Source organism: Balearica regulorum, chromosome 27 (assembly GCF_011004875.1).
Source record: "Balearica regulorum gibbericeps isolate bBalReg1 chromosome 27, bBalReg1.pri, whole genome shotgun sequence".
In the NCBI taxonomy this organism is placed as follows: domain Eukaryota; kingdom Metazoa; phylum Chordata; class Aves; order Gruiformes; family Gruidae; genus Balearica; species Balearica regulorum.
In genome coordinates this window covers 6028035-6050078 of record NC_046210.1, presented here as the reverse complement: position 1 = coordinate 6050078, position 22044 = coordinate 6028035, and the positions used below count along the sequence as shown (strand labels likewise).

At 40.4% G+C, this 22044-nt stretch overlaps 1 protein-coding gene across 11 annotated transcripts in view; it reads left to right on the top strand.

Moving 5' to 3' along the window:
- Positions 1 to 22044, top strand: part of DOCK5 (dedicator of cytokinesis 5) — an 86777-nt gene that overhangs the window by 22816 nt on the left and 41917 nt on the right. For 9 of the 11 annotated variants that reach the window (XR_012832588.1, XR_012832589.1, XR_012832590.1 and 6 more), the window contains exons 3-21: positions 2685 to 2725; positions 3744 to 3799; positions 4622 to 4718; positions 8477 to 8625; positions 9474 to 9609; positions 9755 to 9912; positions 10590 to 10671; positions 11402 to 11531; positions 12240 to 12312; positions 13830 to 13972; positions 14644 to 14769; positions 15319 to 15443; positions 15830 to 15928; positions 16073 to 16145; positions 16998 to 17101; positions 17761 to 17953; positions 19311 to 19408; positions 20307 to 20396; positions 21144 to 21244. Coding sequence is in view for 6 of the 11 variants with exons in the window: in XM_075736648.1 (XP_075592763.1) it covers positions 2685 to 2725; positions 3744 to 3799; positions 4622 to 4718; positions 8477 to 8625; positions 9474 to 9609; positions 9755 to 9912; positions 10590 to 10671; positions 11402 to 11531; positions 12240 to 12312; positions 13830 to 13972; positions 14644 to 14769; positions 15319 to 15443; positions 15830 to 15928; positions 16073 to 16145; positions 16998 to 17101; positions 17761 to 17953; positions 19311 to 19408; positions 20307 to 20396; positions 21144 to 21244 (2074 nt within the window). In the remaining 5 variants the exon portion in view is untranslated. Of the gene's footprint in view, positions 1 to 2684; positions 2726 to 3743; positions 3800 to 4621; positions 4719 to 8476; positions 8626 to 9473; positions 9610 to 9754; positions 9913 to 10589; positions 10672 to 10756; positions 10844 to 11401; positions 11532 to 12239; positions 12313 to 13829; positions 13973 to 14643; positions 14770 to 15318; positions 15444 to 15829; positions 15929 to 16072; positions 16146 to 16997; positions 17102 to 17760; positions 17954 to 19310; positions 19409 to 20306; positions 20397 to 21143; positions 21245 to 22044 lie in introns of those variants that run through there. The other 2 variants (XM_075736650.1, XM_075736649.1) reach the window with 1 other exon arrangement.

Here is a 22044-nt window from a genome sequence, read left to right as displayed (position 1 = left end):
AGCACATCTCTACTTGGAGAAAATACTCAGGAGAAATGCTTAAATAGTCTATCATTCCTCTGAAGCTTCAGGCAGGTGGGTTTTTTTTCTATGAAGAAGAAATTAAGTAATCAATTGACCACTGCCAAAAGCTTTTGTTCTTTTTGAAATGATGAATAAGATTATTGAAAATTGGAGCAGAACTCTGAAAAAATTGCATGAGATGCCTGCCGAAATAGTTTTGCATAATAATATACAACATGCTTTTATGCAATGATTGTGAAATATTTTACAGGAATATGGTTAATGCCAGGAGACCATTTTAAATATGAGGAAGCTGTGGTATAGAAGGGCTCAGAGACTGTGTCAAATTGAATTGAAACCACTGAGAAAATATTCTTGTTAAATTCCATAAGCTTTCTATCACACGCTAAGGAATGATTAGTTACAACTTGCATAAAAATAGAACCTAAATCTTCTCATCTCTGATCCAGTACCCTATCCATTGGTCCATGATCAATGTATAATCTTCATCTTGTGGAAGGAGTGAAATTTCTTCTTTCCTCCTAACTTACTACTGGAATATTGGGGGTTATGTGGTCAAGCTGATTCACGTTCTCATGGCTAGAGAAAGGGGCCAAAACTGTTCTTAAACAAAACAAAAACCCAAACAAAACCGTCCCCCCCAAAAAAATCCGTGAAAACAAAAAAACCCACCCTAAGCTCTAATTTATGGTTTAGGGAGTCTCAGATCCATGGATCTTCATTTAACCTTCTTTGTTATATATATATATATTTTAAATATATGGAGGGGGGGACAACATGGACAGGATGACAAAAAAAAAAGGCAAAAAAAAACCCCCAACTTGCCCTCCTCTCTTCTTTGCCTGATTATTCCCTTAAATCCCTTTGCCTTCCTGATGCTGCTCCCTCTGCCAGTCAGCTGAACATAATCATCTTGGATCAGTGATGTTGTCTGTCTTGATAGATCTCAACATCATTCATGCACTATAGACCGTAGTCTATACCCCTCATGTTTGCTAGAGGTAGGGTCGGTGTTTTCAGTTTTAATGCAAGTAGAACCTTAGGAGAAGAGTCAAAACCCAATGCTCTAGGAACATGGTTAATTGAGAGTTGGGGTCCCAGAGTGTCTTGACATTTGGAATGATGTTTTTAGTGGCTAAGAGTCAGTGAGAAAGTGCAAGTTTGCATCCTGTTGCAGAACAATACAAGGGATGTTACATCTGTGCATCAGCATTTAAAACAGAGCAGATTCTTCTTCTGAAATGTTTAGTTTGTTATTTCCAGTACAGGAACTTCAGGAGGATTGATGGTGATGCAGATTGTTGCTTATGGCAAGGAACAGGCACCCAGTGGAAAGAGTGCTTGATCATGCACAGCTCTTAGATAGCCAAGCCCAATGACGAAGGTGATGGTGGAGAGAACAACCCCTTCATCTCACACGGCATGGGGTGGTGGGAGAAGAGCAAGAGTGACTTGCCCACAGCTATGGTTCTATCCTGTCTGCTCATTCAGCAAGGCTTGCTTGAGGATGTAAGAAATACAGCAATTTTTTCATACCTTTGTGTTTCAAACTGCTGATCAAACCCCAGGTGCTGAAGAGGTACACCTGAAAGTGGCATCTGCTTCTGAGTCTTGGGGATCAGTTACTACTTTGTATCTTATACTTTACTAGGCCTTGTCAAGGTGATGTTGAGAAGCAATACCTGTACCAGGGCAAGCAGTTCAGGGTTGGGGGTTTTTTTTGCCTTATCTAATAAAACATTGTCTTTCAGCCTTCCTTTGAAGGAAGGCTTTAGAGTGAGTCACAGAAGAAAATAAAGGACCTATACAATGTGGAACTTAAGCACAATCTATGAGATGATTTTGATGAAAATACACTTCATAGGGACTCTTTCCAAGGGCATGGAGTGACAGGACAAGGGGGAATGGCCTGAAGCTGAAGGAGGGTAGATTTAGATGAGATCTGAGGAACAAATCCTTTCCTGTAAGGATGGTGAGGCCCTGGCACAGGTTGCCCAGAGAAGCTGCGGCTGCCCTTGGATCCCTGGAAGTGCTCAAGGCCAGGTTGGATGGGGCTTTGGGCAACCTGGGCTAGTGGAGGGTGTCCCTGCCCATGGCAGGGGGGTTGGAACTAGATGGGCTTTGAGGTTCCTTTGAACCCAAACCAGTCGGTGGTTCTATAGGAGAAAAAAAAAAATTCAAAGGGGTGGAGTGGAATTGGACTTGGGACACTTGAGTATATTTCTCTTAGCCAGGTACATGCTCTGTGACCTTGGACTGGTCGTTCTGTGTGCATGGCTGTGTCCCTGCCTCATACGTCAAATGGTTACAGCATTAGCTCTGTGTTGTGTGTGTAACTTGTAAGCTTTACGGAACAAGGATTGTCACTTTGAAAACGTATAGCATGGAGTGGCCTGCTTTTCCATTGAGCCCTATCAGTACAACTCAAATGGATATGCAGAGTAGAAGCCAGGGTGTGAGTTCATGGTAGGAAGACACACCCTTCTACCCTACTCTTAGGAATCAAGCCTCCTACAAACAAAGCAGAGGTGTCTTCGCAATAGCAGATCTCAAATGAACAAGATCAATGGACTTATGTTGTAGAAACGCTGTGAGAATGACAGTGTGTATTTAATTGCTGTAGACAGGAAAAAATAAAGATTTTTGTTTCCCTTTGACAGGCTGGTACCGAGGATACACACTCCGTAATAAATCTAAGAAGGTATGACCTCACTTTTCAGTAACTCTAATTTTTATTTCACACCTTGCCAGACCCCATCCGGTGCAGTAATCAGCTACACTTCTTCTGTGTTTCTTGTCTTAATACTGTGCAGGTCTCCTGATCACTGTGTCCTTTTCCTTAGTGATAGAAATAAATGCCCTTGAGGTAAATGTTTCAGAACCATTAACTGGGTACTCCTTCATTGTAAGCGTGCATAATGTAGTTTGAACTGGCAAAAATAACTGTTGCATATCTGCATGCACTTTGCTTTATTGTTATGGTCTTGGACCTGTACGTGTCCAGCATTAGTTACGTAATGGTAAGATTAGAGTTTTGATTTGACTTGGAAAATATTCTAAAAATATTGCATGTGTGGATCTCACCCAAAATTCTTGAAGCTTGTGAAACCGGTCTGAAAACTGCATGGAAATCTGGTTTCCTGTAGGAATCCTGGCACCTCTCGTGTGGTAACATCCTTCACAGTCTCCATTTTTCAGTTGTAAAGGGGAATGAAATAAAATAGAAAATGATTACAGCACTCCTAGAAAGTTTCTCTTAAATAACAGAAACTTGGGACTGGTGAATTTCTGTGAATGCTGTCGTGTGTTCGTAAGCTTTTATAGAGAGCCACAGGTCCAGGGCAACTTGACAAATGACTCCTGGAATATTTTGTAGCAAGGGCAAATGAGTATGACTGATGGTTTGCAAGAGTTTACAGTATTTCATAGAGGAAGGTGAGTGTCATTACAGTGAAGCAAGGGATTGGCTTCTCTGAGGTGCTAATATCAAATGTAGTGCTCAAGCGTGCAAACTGATGTTCCTTACTGTCTTTTTTCCTGTAATACCGGGACTGGTGAACCTCACACACTTCTATTATAGGTAAACAGTAAACATCAGTCACAGTTACTCTTCTGCTGATCATGCTTTTACCCCTTCCCCTGCTTTCTGTTGAATGAACTTTTCTCATGTCATATCCTATGGTGTGATTTATTTATTTTATTTCTGTATTTATTTTTAGGGCATTTTCCCAGAAACATATATCCATTTAAAAGATGCAATCGTGAAGGACCGGGGGTAGGTTGGCACTTCTTGAGATGTTCTTTTAGTAACAAAAACAAACAAAAAACCCCCAACCTAAGTAGTGGTGGTTGTAATGAATGCTACTGGCCTGTGTGTGCAGCAGGGCATACCATCTGTGCTAGACTTCTAGAGCTGCATAACTTTTTTTTCCCCCCAGAGCATTGTACATACCGAAACAGTTGCAGGCATAGGTGGAGGAGAATAATATTTGCAAAAATAAGAAAGCTCTGCTAGACAAGTTAGTAGTGAGCCAGGTCAATCAAGTTACTCTTAGCTCCTCTGGGGACTCCTGCAAGTCATAACACACTCCTGCTTGCAGCCAAGTAGCCAGCAGGAGTGTGGTTTCCTTCCTGTCTTGGAAAACATTTAAGGAAATGATTCCTCATCTGATTCTTAGAGCTGATTCTGTGATCATTATACTGAGAGGAAAACAGCAGTTGCAAAGGAAGAGACTTTTTTTTTCCCTTCTGTTTGTTTTGGTTTTTTAGTAACTGACCAAGTTACTCTTGGAAGTGGTCATTCTTCCAAACTTAATTTCTCTCTATTTAGCATTATGTTTCTGAAATAGATTAGTTGAAAGTAGCAAGACTGAAAGAAACTTGAAACATGTTTGCATTAAAAATGGATAATGAATGTGAATGTGTGTGTGGGAGAACCAGTTGAACAATTTAAGAATTTTGGCATCATGAGTGAATTGTGTGAATATCTAGCCCTCTGAAATTTGTGTGTACACATTTATCAAAAAAGGATGTTTTACTACTCAGTTTTAATCTTGAGTGTAACATCTTTTTTTCTATTTTCTTTTTTTTTTTTAAGACAACATGAAACAGTGATTCCAAGTGAATTGCCCCTTGGACAAGAACTCACTTCTACCCTCAGGGAATGGGCAGTCATCTGGCACAAGTTATATGTGGTAAGTTTTCTTCAGTGGTCGGTATTTTATTAAATGACCTCAGATGAGATGAGACTGAGCTTTCTGCAGGGTGCTTTGAATAGAACATTAAGCAGAATTGTAAAACTATCGTTATTGTAAAATCAGTTTTAAGAGCTAAAAATGTTCTACTCTCCGCTGAACAGGCTGAGTGATTACAGACAGAACTGCGGTCTAGTCCCCTCTGCAGTGTTCACTGTACGTGAATAACTGTGTGATGACACAGTACTGATGAAGCATTGACTGGCACAAGTCACTCGGCGTCATGTCAGCTGGTTGGGACCATGTGTGTGTCACAGGCCAGTAGTAAAATAAGAGTTTCTGCTTTGACTGTATGAGGGCAGGATCTCTCAGTTGTGTGAGAAACCATGGTGTTGTTTTAACAGAACCTTTAACGAGCGTGAACCCTGTTTTTCTAGGGGTTCTAGGTACTTAATAGAGGTAGTTCTAGGGTTTGTAGGTTCTTAATAGAATGGTTGATTCTTACCCCAGAGTGCATACAGCTCAAATAGGCAACATAGACAAATGATGGGAAGAGAATTAGGGCCATGTGTGGTGGACGAAGATTTGACTTGTCAGAAGTCACATAATATATTTAGTTCTTGCGGGGGGGGGGGGAGGACCTCTCACCTACTAAACCTGTTTAGTAGCCTGCACATATGCTAGTCACCTCAGAAAAGTCAGAAGCCAAGGTAACATGTGGATTTGGCGGTTCTGCTGAGGTAGGTGTATTCTTGCCCAAAGAAACACAACTGAAGTTCACAATGAATTGCCTTCTTTTGAAGGTGATCATTAAGGCACATTAAAGAGAGTCAAACTTGATTTTTCTTCAGTTAGTAGGGAGTTCAGCCTGTGTGGTATGTGCTCTGAGATTTTAATTAAGATGACAGAATGGTTTTAAATTAGGTCTAACCATTCAGTTTACCCAGAGCAAGCTTTCCTATTGAAAATTTCACCAGGCCACAAGTGCATTTTGTTTGTGCACCATGAAACCACAAGAATTTGTTCCACCCTCTTAATTTAATGAGAAGCCGTATGTGACGTTATTACTGTGTGAAAAGAGAGTTTTGTTCAGGCCCTTTTCTTCTGAATAACTTTAGGATCCTAGCCTCAGAATCTATTTTTCCAAAGAGCTGAAATCTTTCATGTTCCTATGCTTAACCAATATAAGTCTTAAAATAGTCTTGGAAAATGTTGTAGTTTGAAATGGATTTGAGTTTATTTTATTTTCCCCTGCTGTATGTATAAAAAGGAAAAAAAAAAGCTAAAGAAAGATGTATTTGAGGAGAAAAAGGAAATACAGGGGATTTTTTTTCCCCTTTGGCAGTATTTCATTTCACTTCTTTAATTTCTGTTTTTCAGCAAAATAAATATAAAAATGGGTGAGAGTTTTTAACTTCGTTTAGTTAATAGGAGTTAGCTAATGTAAACAGCTGTAGAGATAACAGGTTTAGCTGTCAAATTGAGATCTGCTCTGTATTTCCCTGAAAGCTAACACAAGTTGCCTTCTCTTTGTAATTGTTTTAACATGAGTTAAGAGCACACTTTTTTCTTTGTTTACTAACTATGTCTCTAACATCTTCCTTATAAGAACTAAGACTCATCTAGCTTCCATCAGCCCCTTTGCTTTCACCCAAAGCAAAAGGAAGATGGCTATTTGTAACTCCCTTCAGATTTGTGTTCTCAGGGGGCAAATTATGAATAATTTACATCGTTCATGTTCTTTGCAGAGACCAGAATGGTGAAATAATTTTAATGAGTCTCCTTTTGCTGTGTGGGAGCAGTTGGGGTTTGTAGTTAAACACAAACAGCTTTGATACAGAAAGCTGACGCTGGTCAGCTGCTGCCTGAATGTACCAGCCATGGAGCATTGGCCAATTCCCACTAGCTGTTGGGTAAGGTGTAGGCAAAAACCTCTTGAGAGTAATTTTTGAGCTGCATAACCGTAAACTTTGTCCCAGTAGATTAAAGTTTAATGTCTTTTGATTTGTGGCACTTCCCTCAGAAATGACAGCGTGAGTCAGAATCATCCTAGTAACTGGTTCACTGTGCAGTGGTAAAGAAAGGATGAGGCCTGGGTTCCCTTTTGAACGCTATAAATGGCATAGCTGACACTTTTAAAGGCTTAATTACTTATCTGATGTGTATTGCTACAAATATGGTAGGTTACCACATAGCTAGCTATCCACTGTTTTTAATTACAGGGTCAGCCTTGAAGCCTGAAACTATAGGAAAGAGATGTATAGGTGTGTGACTAACTTTACCAGGGTGGAACCAGTAAATAGTATGAGAAGTATTTTCATTAATTAAAGATAACAGTGGAAATGGCAGGAGGAAACTCTTCACAGAGCAGGTTTTGATGACCTGTTCAGTCAGTGCTTTATAATTACAGATGTTGCATTCATAGCAAAAGATGAAAATGCAATGACCACAGCAAACTCGAGCAAATACCTGGGTAGATTGGGGAGATGGTGGCTGGGAATCCAGCCGTGATATTTTTATTGCATTTTTAGACAGCCTCTGGTGTGATAGGTTCTGAGCAACTACTGCTGGGGTAGTGCTTAAAAGCATGGGCTGAGTCAAGATTGTGTTGCATTAAGTTCTGTACAAACATAAACAATGACAAGTGTTCTGAAGAGCAGATAATGTTCAGCCTTATTTGTTGATAGACACTAGCCAGGGAGATTGTGTTTCCACAGAGCTACTCCGATTTCCATGAAACTCGTGTCTGGAGGTCACACGTGGACATGACAACCTATGCATGAGTTACCAGCGGGTAGAATACAAACCTTGAAATATAGTGTGCATACTGGCAGGGAAGCAGTGTATCCCAGATATCACTGCATTTTGTTGCTGTTCTTTTTTTAATGTAATGGATTTTGAGTGTATGATGGGATAGAGCAGGCAGCCCTGAAAATGAGTCTATGAATTGAATTTGCTTAGTATTCTGGCTTTAAAACATAGTTGCTAACACTGTAAACAGTGGTGAGGGCAGAGAATCCGATTAACCATGTTGTTTGTGGTGTTAGTGTTGTATTCCGGTGACGAGACCTTTTTTATACGTAACAAAGGCTGAAGAGTTCTTTAGGCTGGTGAAAGTGATAGGAAGAACATACGTGAAAAAAAGCCTATGTGGGCTTCAGTGTTGGTCATCTGTTGTTGTTTATTATGTTTTGGTATCACCCTTTAGACTTTTTAAAAGCAAATAAAGTGTTTGCCCCAGAGCCTTATGATCTAAATAGGCAAAACAAATGGGAGGAAACATGCATAAAAAATTACTTGCCCAATGTTACACATTCCAAGAGTGGCAGAGGTAAGGAGAAAGAGCCTTTGTATATTAATTAACTTGGTATGCCTGTCTCGATCAGCTGTAATACAATTGCGATGATTTAACATCATCTCTCTGTCCCATATATAAAAAGCACCCATTATAGCACTTTTAAGTGCTGGAAAACACCAGAAGTCTATTTTTGGTCTGTGGGGTTTTTCTGAAATAAGGTCCTGAGGAAATGGTGAAGACCCCAAATCTTGAGGCACTTAAACCTTGGCACTTAAACCAAAGTACTGGAGAATTAGTTCCATGGGTCTAATCTTGTAGTGTCATATGGTGCCAGTTTCTGAGATATTTTTAGTTAAATACAACTTGTATTGTAGATTCAATTGAGTGCATTTCAAAAAGCTTACTGACCTTGTCGTTTTCAGGCTATCACTAGCTCAGAATTGTCCCTTTTTTCCTGTAGGATAACAAGACAACACAGTTTCGGCATGTCCAACAAATGACTTACAGCCTGATAGAATGGCGGTCACAGATACTGTCGGGGACCCTTCCCAAAGATGAGCTAGCTGAGCTCAAGAAGAAAGTCACTGCTAAGATTGACTATGGCAACAGGTAAACTCCAAACTATGTCTTGAAGGCAGGGGAGAGTCCTAAATCCCAATAAAGGCTCTAGATGGCTATCCATACAAAATGGTGTAAATGACCACACAAGGGGAATGTTGAATTAGTCTTTACATTATTCCTTGGAAAAGGGATAATTACAGCTTTCAGTTCCCATCAGAACACGACCAGCCTGGCAGGTGGGCATGTAGCATTTGGTTCTTCATATGCCAGCAATCTCTTTGACTTGGCAGGAAACCTTACCTGTCTTAATTCTGCAGAAATGCTGGCACATGATCATATTTCCCGTGGAGCACAATTTGTGCCTGGCTAGCTGGAGCTGGGATTTGGATGCTGGTTATGAACTAAACTGCTTTATCAGCAACTGAGTAATACAGTTCTATAGGCCACCAAAACTCTACCTTTCGTAGGTTTGTACAGAACAGGAATTGTCTCCAGAACTCATTTATCTGCCTGTCAGACTTGATGCAGGTTAAATAAGTCGATTAAGGAGAAAGCTTATGGCGAAGAATAATAATTAGCCATAATCTATAAGCCTGATAGAGATACATACCTTTTCTAAAAAAAACCGAACCAAAAAACCTTTAAGCAAGAACAAAGGAGATATCATCTTAGAATTAAGTAATTATTTTTCCCTTTAATGGGAAAATGAAGGCTGAGGGATAAGTATTTTGGGACAGGAAAACCAGCAATGTGATTATTATGAGGAATGGAGTTGGTGTGCATTGGCTGCCTAGTGCAGTCTGCAGTTTGATCTGTGGCTTGTGCTCCTTCAGTCACCTTTTGCTTCTTAAATAGTGTGTTGCTTCTTTCGTCCTCATGAGTTGCGTTCTTCTCAGGATCCTAGGTTTGGACCTGGTTGTGAGAGATGACAATGGGAACATCTTGGACCCGGATGAAACCAGCACAATCTCTCTCTTCAAGTCCCATGAAACTGCATCCAAAAGGATTGATGAAAGAATCCAGGAAGAGAAGGTACGTCTCTTGTCGCTGGCTTTGTGCTCTTCAAGTAACTACTGCCCTCTGTATTTGTACATTCCTCTTGAGGATATTGTGCTGCTTTGGCAGCAGAACTAAATTCTTCTGTGTTTGTTTTTGATGGGAGTATTTTCCTTTGCAGTCCCTGCAGCAGAATTTGGACCTCCGAGGGCAGCCAATATTCAACACAACGCATACATATAGCCTGTATGTAAACTTCAAGAATTTTGTCTGCAATATTGGAGAAGATGCAGAGCTGTTAATGAGCCTCTATGATCCTGATCTCTCCAAATTCATCAGGTAGGGGTTTTTTTTTGTCATCATGGCGATCGTTCTAAAGAAGCCAGTAGAGGTTAGAAAGAAAGATCCAGCAGGTAAGTTTTTCAGTTCTGTTGGTTGCTGCCATGGTGGTGATTTGGAAGAGGGTTATTTATTTTCAGATGAGGTAGGAAGTCACGGTTCTGAGCCCATGCACTCCACTTCTTAAAAGTTGGCCATTTCTGTGATACATCAGTCAAAATCCCAGATTGTCTCTTGATATTCTTAAATTTCCCTACTGTTGTCACTAGGCTTGATGCATTTGATTAATTGCTTCCTGTTAAATCTTGTCTATGCCTGATGTTTGCTGTCAAGTCGGTACAAGTTCATACCTAAGAGTTGGGCATCTTGCGCTGGTAGGAGAAGATATGAAGAACTTTATCAAGGAAGCACGTACGTGTCAGGCACCCTCTGTCTCCATCGCTTGAAGTTATCAGGTGTGGACATGGAATTGGAGTTACATACTGAGAGTACTCATTCACATCAAGCCTGCCCTCACTGAGATGAGTCACTTCAGAGTCACTTTGGGATAGAAGATTTTGGCAGAATTTATCAAATATTCCTAAAAGATCAAAACACTTTTGAGCTTTTGTCCAGGGAATGGGAATGTCAGGTGCTAATTTATGTAATATCTTTTTTTTTTCTTCCTTTATTTGCAGTGAAAATTACCTGGTTCGTTGGGGCAGTAATGGGATGCCAAAAGAAATTGAGAAACTAAATAACCTTCAAGCAGTCTTTACTGTAAGTTATTATATTTACATCCTTGAAATTTTTCCCTCAGGCTGCAAACATCTGAGTTTTGGGTTCTTTCCCTCTCCCCACCCAGCAGAGGCAGGCCATGTGGCATTTTGGGGTGTTTTCACGGACACTTAAGATCTTATAGGCAGCCTCAGAGGAATGCCTCTGAAAAGTGGTGGGTTTTTAATATGTCAATCCAAAGCAGTAGTAAAGGTGTATTATGTTGCGATAGTACTGTCGGTGGGTGTTGCTTACCCATGCATTTCTGAAAATTGTATTAGGCACGTCTCTGTTGGAGCCTAACTGTTCCAAAAATCTAGGCTCGAGATCATAGTTGTTCTTCGCTGCTTTGCTGATCCTCTTCTTTGCAAGAAGATATTAATGGAAGAATTGCACATGAATGGAATAATTTCTGACAAGTAGCAAAGGTGGCACAAAATAACTGCCTTGTCATGAGGATCTAGTATTTTGGCAACTAACATCACTTACTCTCCTTTCAGTGCTGTTGCTGGGATGTGTTATCAAAGAGTAATGTGATGTGTGGAAATTGTTAGCGTTTTTGTCATATGTTGTTTTTTCCCAAGGGCTTAAAGGGTACTGGTTTTACCTTTTAAAAAATAATAATTTCCTTGTATGTATGTGTACAATCTAACAAAAAAGTTTTACTCTCTCTGTCCTCCTCTCTTCTATTCATAAAGCAGATGGATATAACTTTATTTTAAATAATTTCTAGGATTTAAGCAGTTCTGACTTGATCAGACCGAAAATCAGCTTGGTGTGTCAAATTGTGAGGGTGGGGCATATGGAGCTGAAAGATGGGAAGAAACATACCTGTGGACTGCGGAGGCCCTTTGGTGTGGCAGGTATGACAGATTCAGTCAATGGAGAAAATAGCATGGGACAGTGGGCTCGAAATCAGAAAATACACGTTTATGTCAACAAAGCCTGCTAACCTCTTCATGTCAGCATCTCTATTTTGAAGCCAGAGATGCTGACACTGAGCTGCATATAGTACCCCTTTGAGACCTCTTCGTGAAAATTGCATATGAAGATGAAATACTGTTACTATTCACGTGTTGTTTTGTCGCCCCCTAAAAAGATAACACATTGCCATTAGTGCAGTGGACTTTTCAGATCTTTATCAGAGAGGGATTTGCTCCTCATGACTGATGGGATAAAGCTGGAGTTTTTAAAGGAGCCTTGGTGAATGAGACATCCAATTCCTCTTCAATTCCTGTGATCTCTTGTGAAGAGACTTGCTTGAAATTTGTGGCGGAAAACAATTTCGAAATAATCAGCGTTTGAAATCTAAGTGTAATTCCTCTGCCTTGAAATGCCTGAGTCCCAGCTATGTTTTATCAGAGCGTATTCACATTCACTACCGTAAGCTGACTTGCACGTCAGTGAAAAGGTGCTTGTTAAAAAGTCAAGATGAGTGGTGCTGTCTGTTGCTGTTGTGAGTGGCATTGGCCCCAAAAAAGCAACTGTTGTTTTCGTTCTGATAGGGGAAAGCTCTCTCTGTGTTCTTTAGCAACTTGGCAAAACTATGTGACAAACTTGTGTTGTTGCAGTGATGGACATAACTGATATCATACATGGAAAGGTGGATGATGAGGAAAAGCAACATTTTATTCCATTTCAGCAGTAAGTACTGGACTTCAGAATTCATCACATATCTGGCTTATTTAGAGCAGTTGTCCTTTGGAGAAGGACAAATTTGTATTGGAGCCTGGCAGTGTACCAAGGTCTCTACAAATAGATTAGCTTATGGCAGTAGTCAGCTCTTTGAAGGAAGATTTTTGTCAGTCCTCTGGAGCCTTTGTCCCCGTGATTTACATGTCTGCCTGATAGGCTAAATTGCTTGGGGGGTTTTGGCAATGCAGCTGCAATTGATAAGAGGTAAGAAAGAGCACCACAGTGCAAAATAATGTTGGGGGGCCTGGGGGACATGACCTTCAAAATTACTGGGGGTTGAGAGGCAATCTTTTCAGGAACACCTGAACGTGGAGAACACAACTCCTCCTTGTCACTATTGTGTATTGTCTGCCTCTTAACTTTCCAGATTACCTTGTAAGGGTGAATCAGAGGACAATAGGAAAGGGATTTCTCCCTCTTTCTGAGAAAGAAATTCAAGCCCCGATGTGTTTTGCATTTCTGTGTTGCTGGTTAGACTTGTGTGTTGCTGGTTAGACTTGTGTGTTGCGCGTGCTCTGATTGCTCACTTTGTCAGCACATGGCAGTAACTCAAATGAAGCTCGTTTGGGTAGACTCAGCCACGTTGTTACAGCCTTAAATATAGCAATCCATTTGGTGTAGCTGTATGTTATTACAAGGTGTTTTCAGAGGAGAGTGTGTGGGGGGTTTGGCTTTTCCCCCCTACCCTTTCAGAGCCTGACAGGCTGGAAGGAAGGGTGTCTTTTCCTTTGCAGAATAATGTTAGTCTGCTATCTCTTTTTCTTGTTCCATTTTTCTTTTCTGTTGAGGCTGAGTTTAGATCCCAATCTGGACACCTCTACAAGGAGGGGGAGCCTGTGAAGTCATTGTTTTGTACATGCTTTGGTTCATTATTGATGATGTGGGTACAGGAGTGAAGTCGGGTTCAAGATCCAAAGCTCAATAGATGTGTTTGTGACTGGGGATAGGTTCATCACTTGTGTGATCTCACAGCAGTTGTTAATTATGCTAAGTCATCACCAGTTAATTATGTAGTCTCTTAGGGACAGCTCTGAGGCACGCCTGAAGACAGGGCTCAGCCCATCTGATGGGAATGCAAGGCTCCATGTGCTGAGCTGTTCCTGCATGGTAGCCCATAGCTGGGCTTGTTCTCACAATCTGTGGGTAGAAGACAAGAATAAAGTAGAGCTGATGATGGTTGTCTTGAAGGCTGCTATTTCAGTGTGATACAAATGTAGTCATGGAGTCTTTAGGTCAGCATTACTTATCCTAAGCCTGAGCTAGCACGGTGAGGTATTTCCTAGTATGAGAGTTTAAATGTATTTCCATTGGGTTTGTGCAGATGAAGAGTGGAAGACAAAAAAATATCCCATGGAATCCTTTAAAAAAAATACTTCTTTGGAAAGCAGTCAGCTGCTGGCCAGCCCTTTCCTTGCATGTGTTTGATGTTAGTCTGTCTGCTTCCTGGTCTCTGTTGTTCTTCCCAGGATTGCCATGGAAACGTACATCAGACAGCGACAGCTAATCATGTCCCCACTGATAACTTCCCATGTGATCGGAGAAAATGAGCCACTCACTTCTGTCTTCAACAAAGTCATTGCTGCGAAGGAAGTGAATCATAAAGGGCAAGGTAAAGCAGTCGGACGAGAAGCTTTGTAGAAACTTGGTGGAGAGGAAGGGTTCCCCTTTGCTTACAAAGGAAAATAAATGGCTTGTGAAAGTCCAGAGATCAAGGTTTACTGGAGTTTGCTACCTTCCTTGAGCCAAACATATGGTCTTTGTAATGGTTGTCATTCCAGCATATTGGGAACTAAAAAAAAAAAAAAAAACCCCACATAAGAAAATCCCCCCAAAAAAACCCAGGAGCTGTTCTTACTTGTGTGAAATGAACTTCTCTAGCTGATGACTTGTAACTAGTAAAGTAATATTTTTACGATAAACCTGTTTATATGGACACAAAATATTTTTAGGTAAACGTAGCTGATTGTGTTTTCTAAATGGCTCTGGGTTTAAACTGCGTTATTCAAGATTATTTTGCTCTTGCTTGTGTGTCTGGTTTTTAATCAAATATGCTAGCAGATTCATCTTGGAAAGTTTCTATTGTACTTAAGAGAATCTGCTTGTCCAGTAAGGTCTTCCTCAATATTACGGAGACAGAGAATTGGGCTGAGAACCAGCTTGGGATATTTTAAGGTATTGTTGCATGGAGATCACGTGAAGAAATGGTTTTCTGTTTAACATAGGCTTAAATTTCACAGTTTTGTACTCTTTTCAGTAAAAGTGTTACCTTTCTTTTCTTAGGTCTTTGGGTCTCCCTGAAACTGCTTCCTGGTGATCTAGCACAGGTTCAAAAGGATTTTTCCCACCTTGTAGACAGATCAACTGCTGTGGCTCGCAAAATGGGATTCCCTGAGATAATCCTTCCTGGTAGGTCCCTTATGCCTCTACACTTCTGTGGAGTGGAAGAGCCAGATTAAACTACAGAATTTCTGCTATGAACAGATTTATTTTAAAGCTATCTGAAAACTTGTTTTAATTTTTCTTGAAGTTTACTGTCGATCTTTCATTTGTTGTCAAGGAAGTGAAAACATAAGCTTCCTTTCTTATATTGTAAAATGATAGTGTGTGTATTTTTTTGGAAGAAAATTTCTATTTAATCAGAGACACTTTTGTTGCATATAGGTCTGACCCTGCTCTGTTTAATCAATTCAAAGAGGCTTTAGCCTGAGAGAGCTCATTACACTTTAAAAAGTTACATAGAGACAGAGGTTTATAAAAAGGAGAATTGTACACTTTAAAGATTTTGTATAATTTGAGATGAAGATGAAACAGTGTGATATTGGGTGTCGTTAATTAGCTGGTATCAGTAAAGGCTAAGAAGGAGATGAGGATAACATGGTACCCAAGGATGTTAAATGTTAACCTGTACAACTGTCTGTATGAGAAAAGCAACTCATTAGGTGCTGTGAATTTTAGGTGATGTTCGAAATGACATTTATGTCACCCTGATACAAGGGGAGTTTGACAAAGGGAAGAAGAAGACTCCCAAGAATGTAGAAGTCACCATGTCTGTACATGATGAAGATGGAAATCTCCAAGAGGTATGATGCCCTTTGCAGGAGGTCCCACGGCTGCTGTGTTTGCTAGATGAAAACTCTGGTGCATAGGATCTTATTTATAAACTATATGCAAGAACTGTGTGATAATGAACAAGAGGTATTATAGGTGATCTCAGTGACCGAACTTGAGTGCTGCCTGATTTATTTATTTTTTTACGTTAATAAGAGGTGTGAGCAAATTTTTAAAGATTCTGTACAACTTTCAAAGAGGTGACACGTATTGAGTTCCCTTGACTGTGAAGCATACATAGACTTTGAGTAACTGACAGTTACATGCTTTGAAAAATTTCTAACTTCAGATACTTTTTGCTTTCATTCTAGACCTTACCTTTCCTTTTTCCCTCCTCCCCTTGTCTTTTTGTCCAAAGAAAGCTATCCATCCTGGTGCTGGTTATGAAGGTGTCTCCGAATATAAGTCTGTTGTTTATTATCAAGTCAAGCAACCTTGCTGGTATGAAACTGTAAAGGTAAGAGTGTGTAATTTACAGTCTTGCTTCTTTTGTGTAGAAAATGGAACTAATTTAAAATCAGTAGGTGCATAAGTAACAATGTCCTGTGAGTTGATTGGAGATAGAGTGGTGCTGCATTTTTCACTGTACTATCATGTGCAGGTGTCCATTGCAATAGAAGAAGTCAGTCGTTGCCATTTAAGATTCACTTTCCGTCATCGGTCATCACAGGAATGTAAGTAGTAGATGATCTGCAGGAGTACTGTTCTCTTCCTAGTGTCATTGAGATTTTCTTTGTATCCACCAAAGTTGCAGCACTTGCACTTCTACTAATTTCCAGTGTTGTGGATTTTCTTGCAAGCAAAGAAAAGTAAATCAAACCTTTTACAGCCTTAAAAAAGGTTTGGTGCTGGTTTTGTTCTAAAACTGAAATTAGATACGGAGTAATGTGTCAGCCCCCTTGAAAGACAATTGTCAATGCTTATTGATGCTTTGGCTTCTCAGCCAAATTGTTTTTAATTTACTTCAAGGCCTTCACAGAATCCAGTGCAAGGCCTGGTGGGCTTCTAACAGTCTTCCTATAGGAGGATTCCTAATTAGGTTAATGAAAAGCTAATGAGAAAGTTGGAGCGAGAAGTTTCATCAAAAGACTTCAGAGCTCTGAAAGAAGATCAATAATGTGAGACTAAGCCCTTGAAAGGCTCTCAAAAAAGTTCTCTTAAGGTACCTGGGAGATGCAGTGACATACTTCCACGTCCATGCCTCAGAAGCAGATTTGCAAAATCCCAACCTAAATATCTGTACAATTATATACGTCCATCTAGCAGCACAATTAACCACTAAAATTGTGTGGCGAGAGATGCTTCAGAGAGGACGTTTTTTCTGTGTAGTTGCAGATACCTACTAAGTGACTTGAGATGAGAGGGAAAGAGAGAGTTCTTTCTACTATTGATCACAGAGTTTGCCAGTTCCATCGCATTATCGTGTAATGCTATTAAATAAAGGAGCTGCACATAGTTAGAGAGCTGCATTATGGATAGTATGGGCATAAACAATTCCTAATACAGCTTTTTCTTTCCACTTGCAGCTAGGGATAAGTCTGAGAGAGCTTTTGGCGTGGGCTTTGTCAAGTTGATGAATGCAGATGGAACAACACTGCAAGATGGCAAACACAATTTGATTGTTTATAAGGTAACTTGGGCACTTGCAGTCTTCACTACTTCTGTTTAATCAAAACAACGTTCATGGCTGACTTTTTTCCTAGTAATATAAACACCATCATTACGTAGATTTTTAATAATTCTTCCAGGATAATAGGACAGTAATACTTTTGGTTGGGTGGGTTTTGTTTGTTTGTTCTATAAGTCACCATCAGCTCTGCTCTCACTGAGTTTTCTGACTGCAAGTACACAAATCTGGTACATCCTTGTATGTATCTGTATAGACTATTTCTCCTCTAACTTCATCTACCTAGACAGCTTGCAGCAAACAGGCCTGCTTTGGAGGTTCAGCATGTGATGGGAAGGCAGACCCGGTGTCTTTAATCTCAGTACGAGGGAAAAGTTAATGGATTGCAGCAGAGAGCTACAGAGTGTGTATGTGGGGGAAACCTCCTAAACTCTGTGGCTTGAAGCACTCCAAAAAGTGCTTAGTTCATTGGCAGTGTGGGCAACTTCCGTTCCCTAAAGTTAGAGACCCAAACAGAGAATGTGAGTAAACAGCTATAGAAATCAAAAGGTATTTTAAGCTGTCCCTGTGGTGAAGCGTGTCTGCAGATGAGAACTGCAAGAGGTCAGATGAGGTGTGTTCCATGTGACATAACCCTTGTCTCTGCTGTGCTCAACCAACAGGGCGATAACAAAAAAATGGAAGATGCTAAATGCTATTTAACTCTTCCTTGTACCAAAATGGAGATGGAGGAGAAGGAGGCTCCCTCGGGGAAAAATCTGCACCATCTAGCCAACTTCACACCCACTAAAGATAGTACAAAAGACAGCTTCCAGATTGCCACTTTGATCTGCTCCACCAAACTTACCCAGAATGGTAGGTCTTCATTAGCAGTCTATCAGTATCATGCTGTATATTTGAATTAAAGAGGGCACTTACTTTATGCAAATTTTTTGGCATTGCAGCATGTGTGGCCATAGTGCTTTAGCTTTAGTCTTGCTGTTTCATGTGCCAGTGGCAGCCCAGTCCCAGCATTGTTGGCATCATGTTGCCGGTATGAGCTACAAAGATCACGAAGCCACTAGAGACCATGGCATATGAATGTTTTGGTGTTTTTTTTTTCCAAACTACCAATGTTATATCTAACAGGTTTGTTTGCATGTATAGAAATGGCACCCGTTAGTGCCAGTGTATATGTCTTTTCAGAATCCTTTATGTTTAAGGTCATCTTCTTTCCTCTGCCTGTTAAGAATGTCAGAACTCTTCAGGATGCTGTTATGCATTAACTCTGATTTGCACAGTGCCAAAGTTATCAAAATGAAGGATGATGTGAATGAATACAGTACGTGCTGGTACATGATGTGAGATTTCCAGTAACACTGGAAGGCTCTTGGCGTACTATACTCTCACTTTGGGAAAGCAGCATGAGAAAATGACAGCAGGTGTACCTGCGGGGAGATGGGCATGTGCTGTTCTGCTGATAGTTTGAGCTTGGCCGGTTGGCCTAAGTTAAATGCCACTGAGACATCCGTGGGCATAAGACTGAATCTGACTTGGATTATCCTGTCTGATGTGCAGGCCAAGCGTGTTTGTGTCTTTCTGCCCTCCTGCGTGTAACCTCTGTTTCTGAATGTGGCACTCTTTGTCAGGGCTGTAAAGTTTCACATGTATTCTTACATCTGAAGGTAGTAAATGAATTCAGTTTCAAAACAGAGATGCTATGTACATATTGCATTACATGGAAGGTGTGTGTGAAACCTGCTAGACTCCTTTGAAAGCCTCAACTGTAGTTAGAGGTCCTGGGCTGTCCCGGAACTGTGATAAACAGCTCTGCAGCTCAATGTAATTTATACAAGAGGTTTCAATTGTAACTTTAAGAACCACCTCCAAGAGGCTGCTCTAAAGTAAACACCAGCATTGGTAAGAAAAGTCATGCACTCTGATAAAATTCTTAGCTTGAGAGATCTTCTCTTGAGTGAACAAGCAGCCTGCAAAATTGTCTACCAAATGTCTTGTGTTATCAAATTACACCAAGGTTTCCATTTATAGCAAAACTTTCTTGCCAAGACAAAAGGACCATCTCAAGGTAATATTCTATAGATCAGTGTGACTTTTTTCTTGTAAGCTGATTCTAAAAATAACCTCTAGTATTTGTTCTGTATGGTTCTGCAGCCATTAAGTGAGCTGTGGTGTTGTAATCTGTTGCTAATTGCTGGTGTTCTGTCCTTGCTAGTTGACCTGCTGGGTTTGTTGAATTGGCGTTCTAACTCTCAGAACATAGCTCACAACCTAAGGAAGCTAATGGAGGTGGAAGGAGGAGAAATTGTAAAGGTATGCATAGAGATTTGAGTCTCCTTGTTATGCAAACACTTATGTATGTGCTTGATGTTGACCTTGAAGGACTGTAATTGTGTTGGACCCAAAAGGTGTCTCTCTAGGCTAGGAGAGCTCTTGTTAGTGGAATTCATCAGAATTACAGAAGTGAAACGTTACCAGGATCAGAGAGGTAGTGGTGACTTTATTTTCCCCTGTATCCTTATGAAACAGAAGATACAGTCAAAGCCTGTTAATTTTCAGTAGTGGCTCTGGGCCTCCTTTGTGAATAGGGACTTGCTGTGGATCTAGGAACAGAGTGCAGAGAAGGCCCAAAGAGCTTATAGTCAGAGCACCATAGGGAATAGACCTGAAATGTGGGGAAGCACCACAGAAAAGAGTCTGCTGAAGGATTTAGGAGATAAGACTTCCTGTGGTTCCAAGTGTGGATCTCTTGGGATTATGCGAGGTCGTGGTTTTACTTAACTGCCGAACAACTAAAGTAAATGCTGTGTCACTTCAAACCAGTCTTGATGTAAAATGTCATGCCTTAGTACATTGAATGTGCTTGATTTCGTCCAGTGCGAGCTTAAACTATGTGGACAGAATTAAGTATATCCACTAGGTCTCTTGCTAGATAAAAAGACAATAGAACAGAAAAGAAAGTGGGGCCATTCAAAGATGATAAGAAAAGATCCTTCATGGTATAGTGAGGGAGAACAGCGTGGTGATCATGACAAGCACATGAGTGAGTACAGGGCCAAGAGCCCTTTTTAAATGTTCTTTCATGCACAGCTTTTACAGTTCAACTGGGCTAGGCTGGAAGGGGAAAAGTAATCCCAGAGTGTAGGCTCTTGTGCAGGATGCCAGAAGCGGTAGGTTTTTTCCCACCCTTCTGCTATTTTTTCCCCTCTAGTTTTTGCAAGACACCCTTGATGCACTTTTCAACATAATGATGGAAATGTCGGAAAATGAAACCTATGACTTCCTTGTGTTTGATGCACTGGTGAGTGAGTCTGGTTTTGTGGATTTAGAGGTTTTTGTTTTTCAGCACATTTTCAGCCTGTTCCTGGTGCTTCCTTTAAATGAGTGATGGGTATTTTGTTCTGAGAAATAAATTATATTTAAACACTTCTTAAGGCATTTTTCAGGAGCTAGGACTGAGATATGTGTTGAGCTTTTTAGTGACCACAGTCATAAATGTTTACATAATTTATAGTAACTTTTAGTGTGCCATGCGGTAACAAAGCTGTGTGCTTTGTGCTGATCAACAAATCTGTACTTGGCAGTTCAGGAGGAAATGTGAAGTCAGATGTATCCAGCTGACGTTGGCTGGAGGAGTGAATACAGGGGGACAGAATGTCCTGACTCTAATACGTGTCATTGTAGTAACAGGACTGAGTGTTTGCTATGAGTATAAATCACCAGAATCTCAAGTTGTAGCTTGAAGTAGTGCTGCTTTCTGTATCGCCATTGTTGCTTTGAGAAGTAGCTCCCTTTATCTCTAAGATTTTCTATCCAAATGCTGCTATGACCTAGCTTCCCTCTGAGCAATGATGTAGTCACACATCCCACAGTATTTAGTCACTATTTAGAATATGAATAACGCTATCTGTAGAATTAATGCTATTAGAAAAACAAACAAAAACTATAACCCAACAAAATCAATGACATGCAATTAGAGACTGAGTTTTATGTTCAAGTTAGAGGTTGTGCAGCTCTGTACATCTGTTTCCTTTTGAATTTTTGGCAGGTGTTTATTATTTCTTTGATCGGAGACATCAAATTCCAGCATTTCAACCCTGTACTTGAAACGTATATTTACAAGCACTTCAGCGCAACCCTGGCATATGTGTAAGTATTGGTAACCACAAACTTGCAGGCTGTCATTCAGAGAGTGTCTCACTGATCGTTTTGGTAAACTACACTAATGTGATAAAGGCAGCATGGACCAGTGTTCTGCCCTATTCTCTGCTTTCAGGAGAGAAAGAAACCCTGTAATTACTCTTTTTACCCTGTAAAAAGTTTGTATTGTAAGAATTTTTTCTATAAGGAAAAGATGTGCAAAATCCTGTATTAGCCTGAATCAGACTCTCTGACCTGTAGTCCTCTGTGTGTGTTTGTTGTAAAGCATCTTCATGTTTTTCAGCCTGATTTTCCTATTAAAAATGGGTTTCATTCAGTCAGTATACATCTCTCCCTTAGAACTTTTGAGTGCTTTGATCTAGTATTGCTGCTAAAAGATTGTTGCAGCGGGGTGGGGGTATATGCAGAAGACAATGGAAAATACCATTAAGTCGGTATGCGTGGGGGCGTGGAAATCAATGAAGGAACACAAATTCATAAGAAACCTGGTCTGATAGGTAGTGGTGCTCACGGAACTGTTTTGTCTTGCCAGTATCTCCCTCAACTTTTGGAATCCATCCCACCCAAAATTACTTTGAGCAGAAGAAAGTTTTAAATAGTCTCTACACTGTGTACTCTGTGCTGCAATTTTAGGGGTGATTCTGTGTATGTTTGAATGGAGTCACAGGGAGCAGAAGCAGAACCGCAGGTGACTGAAATAATACGAGCGACATTGCAGTTGATGGTAGCAGAGATAAGAGCAGTGTTCACCTCCACTGTCTGCCTACAACCAGGCAGATTGAGGAGGC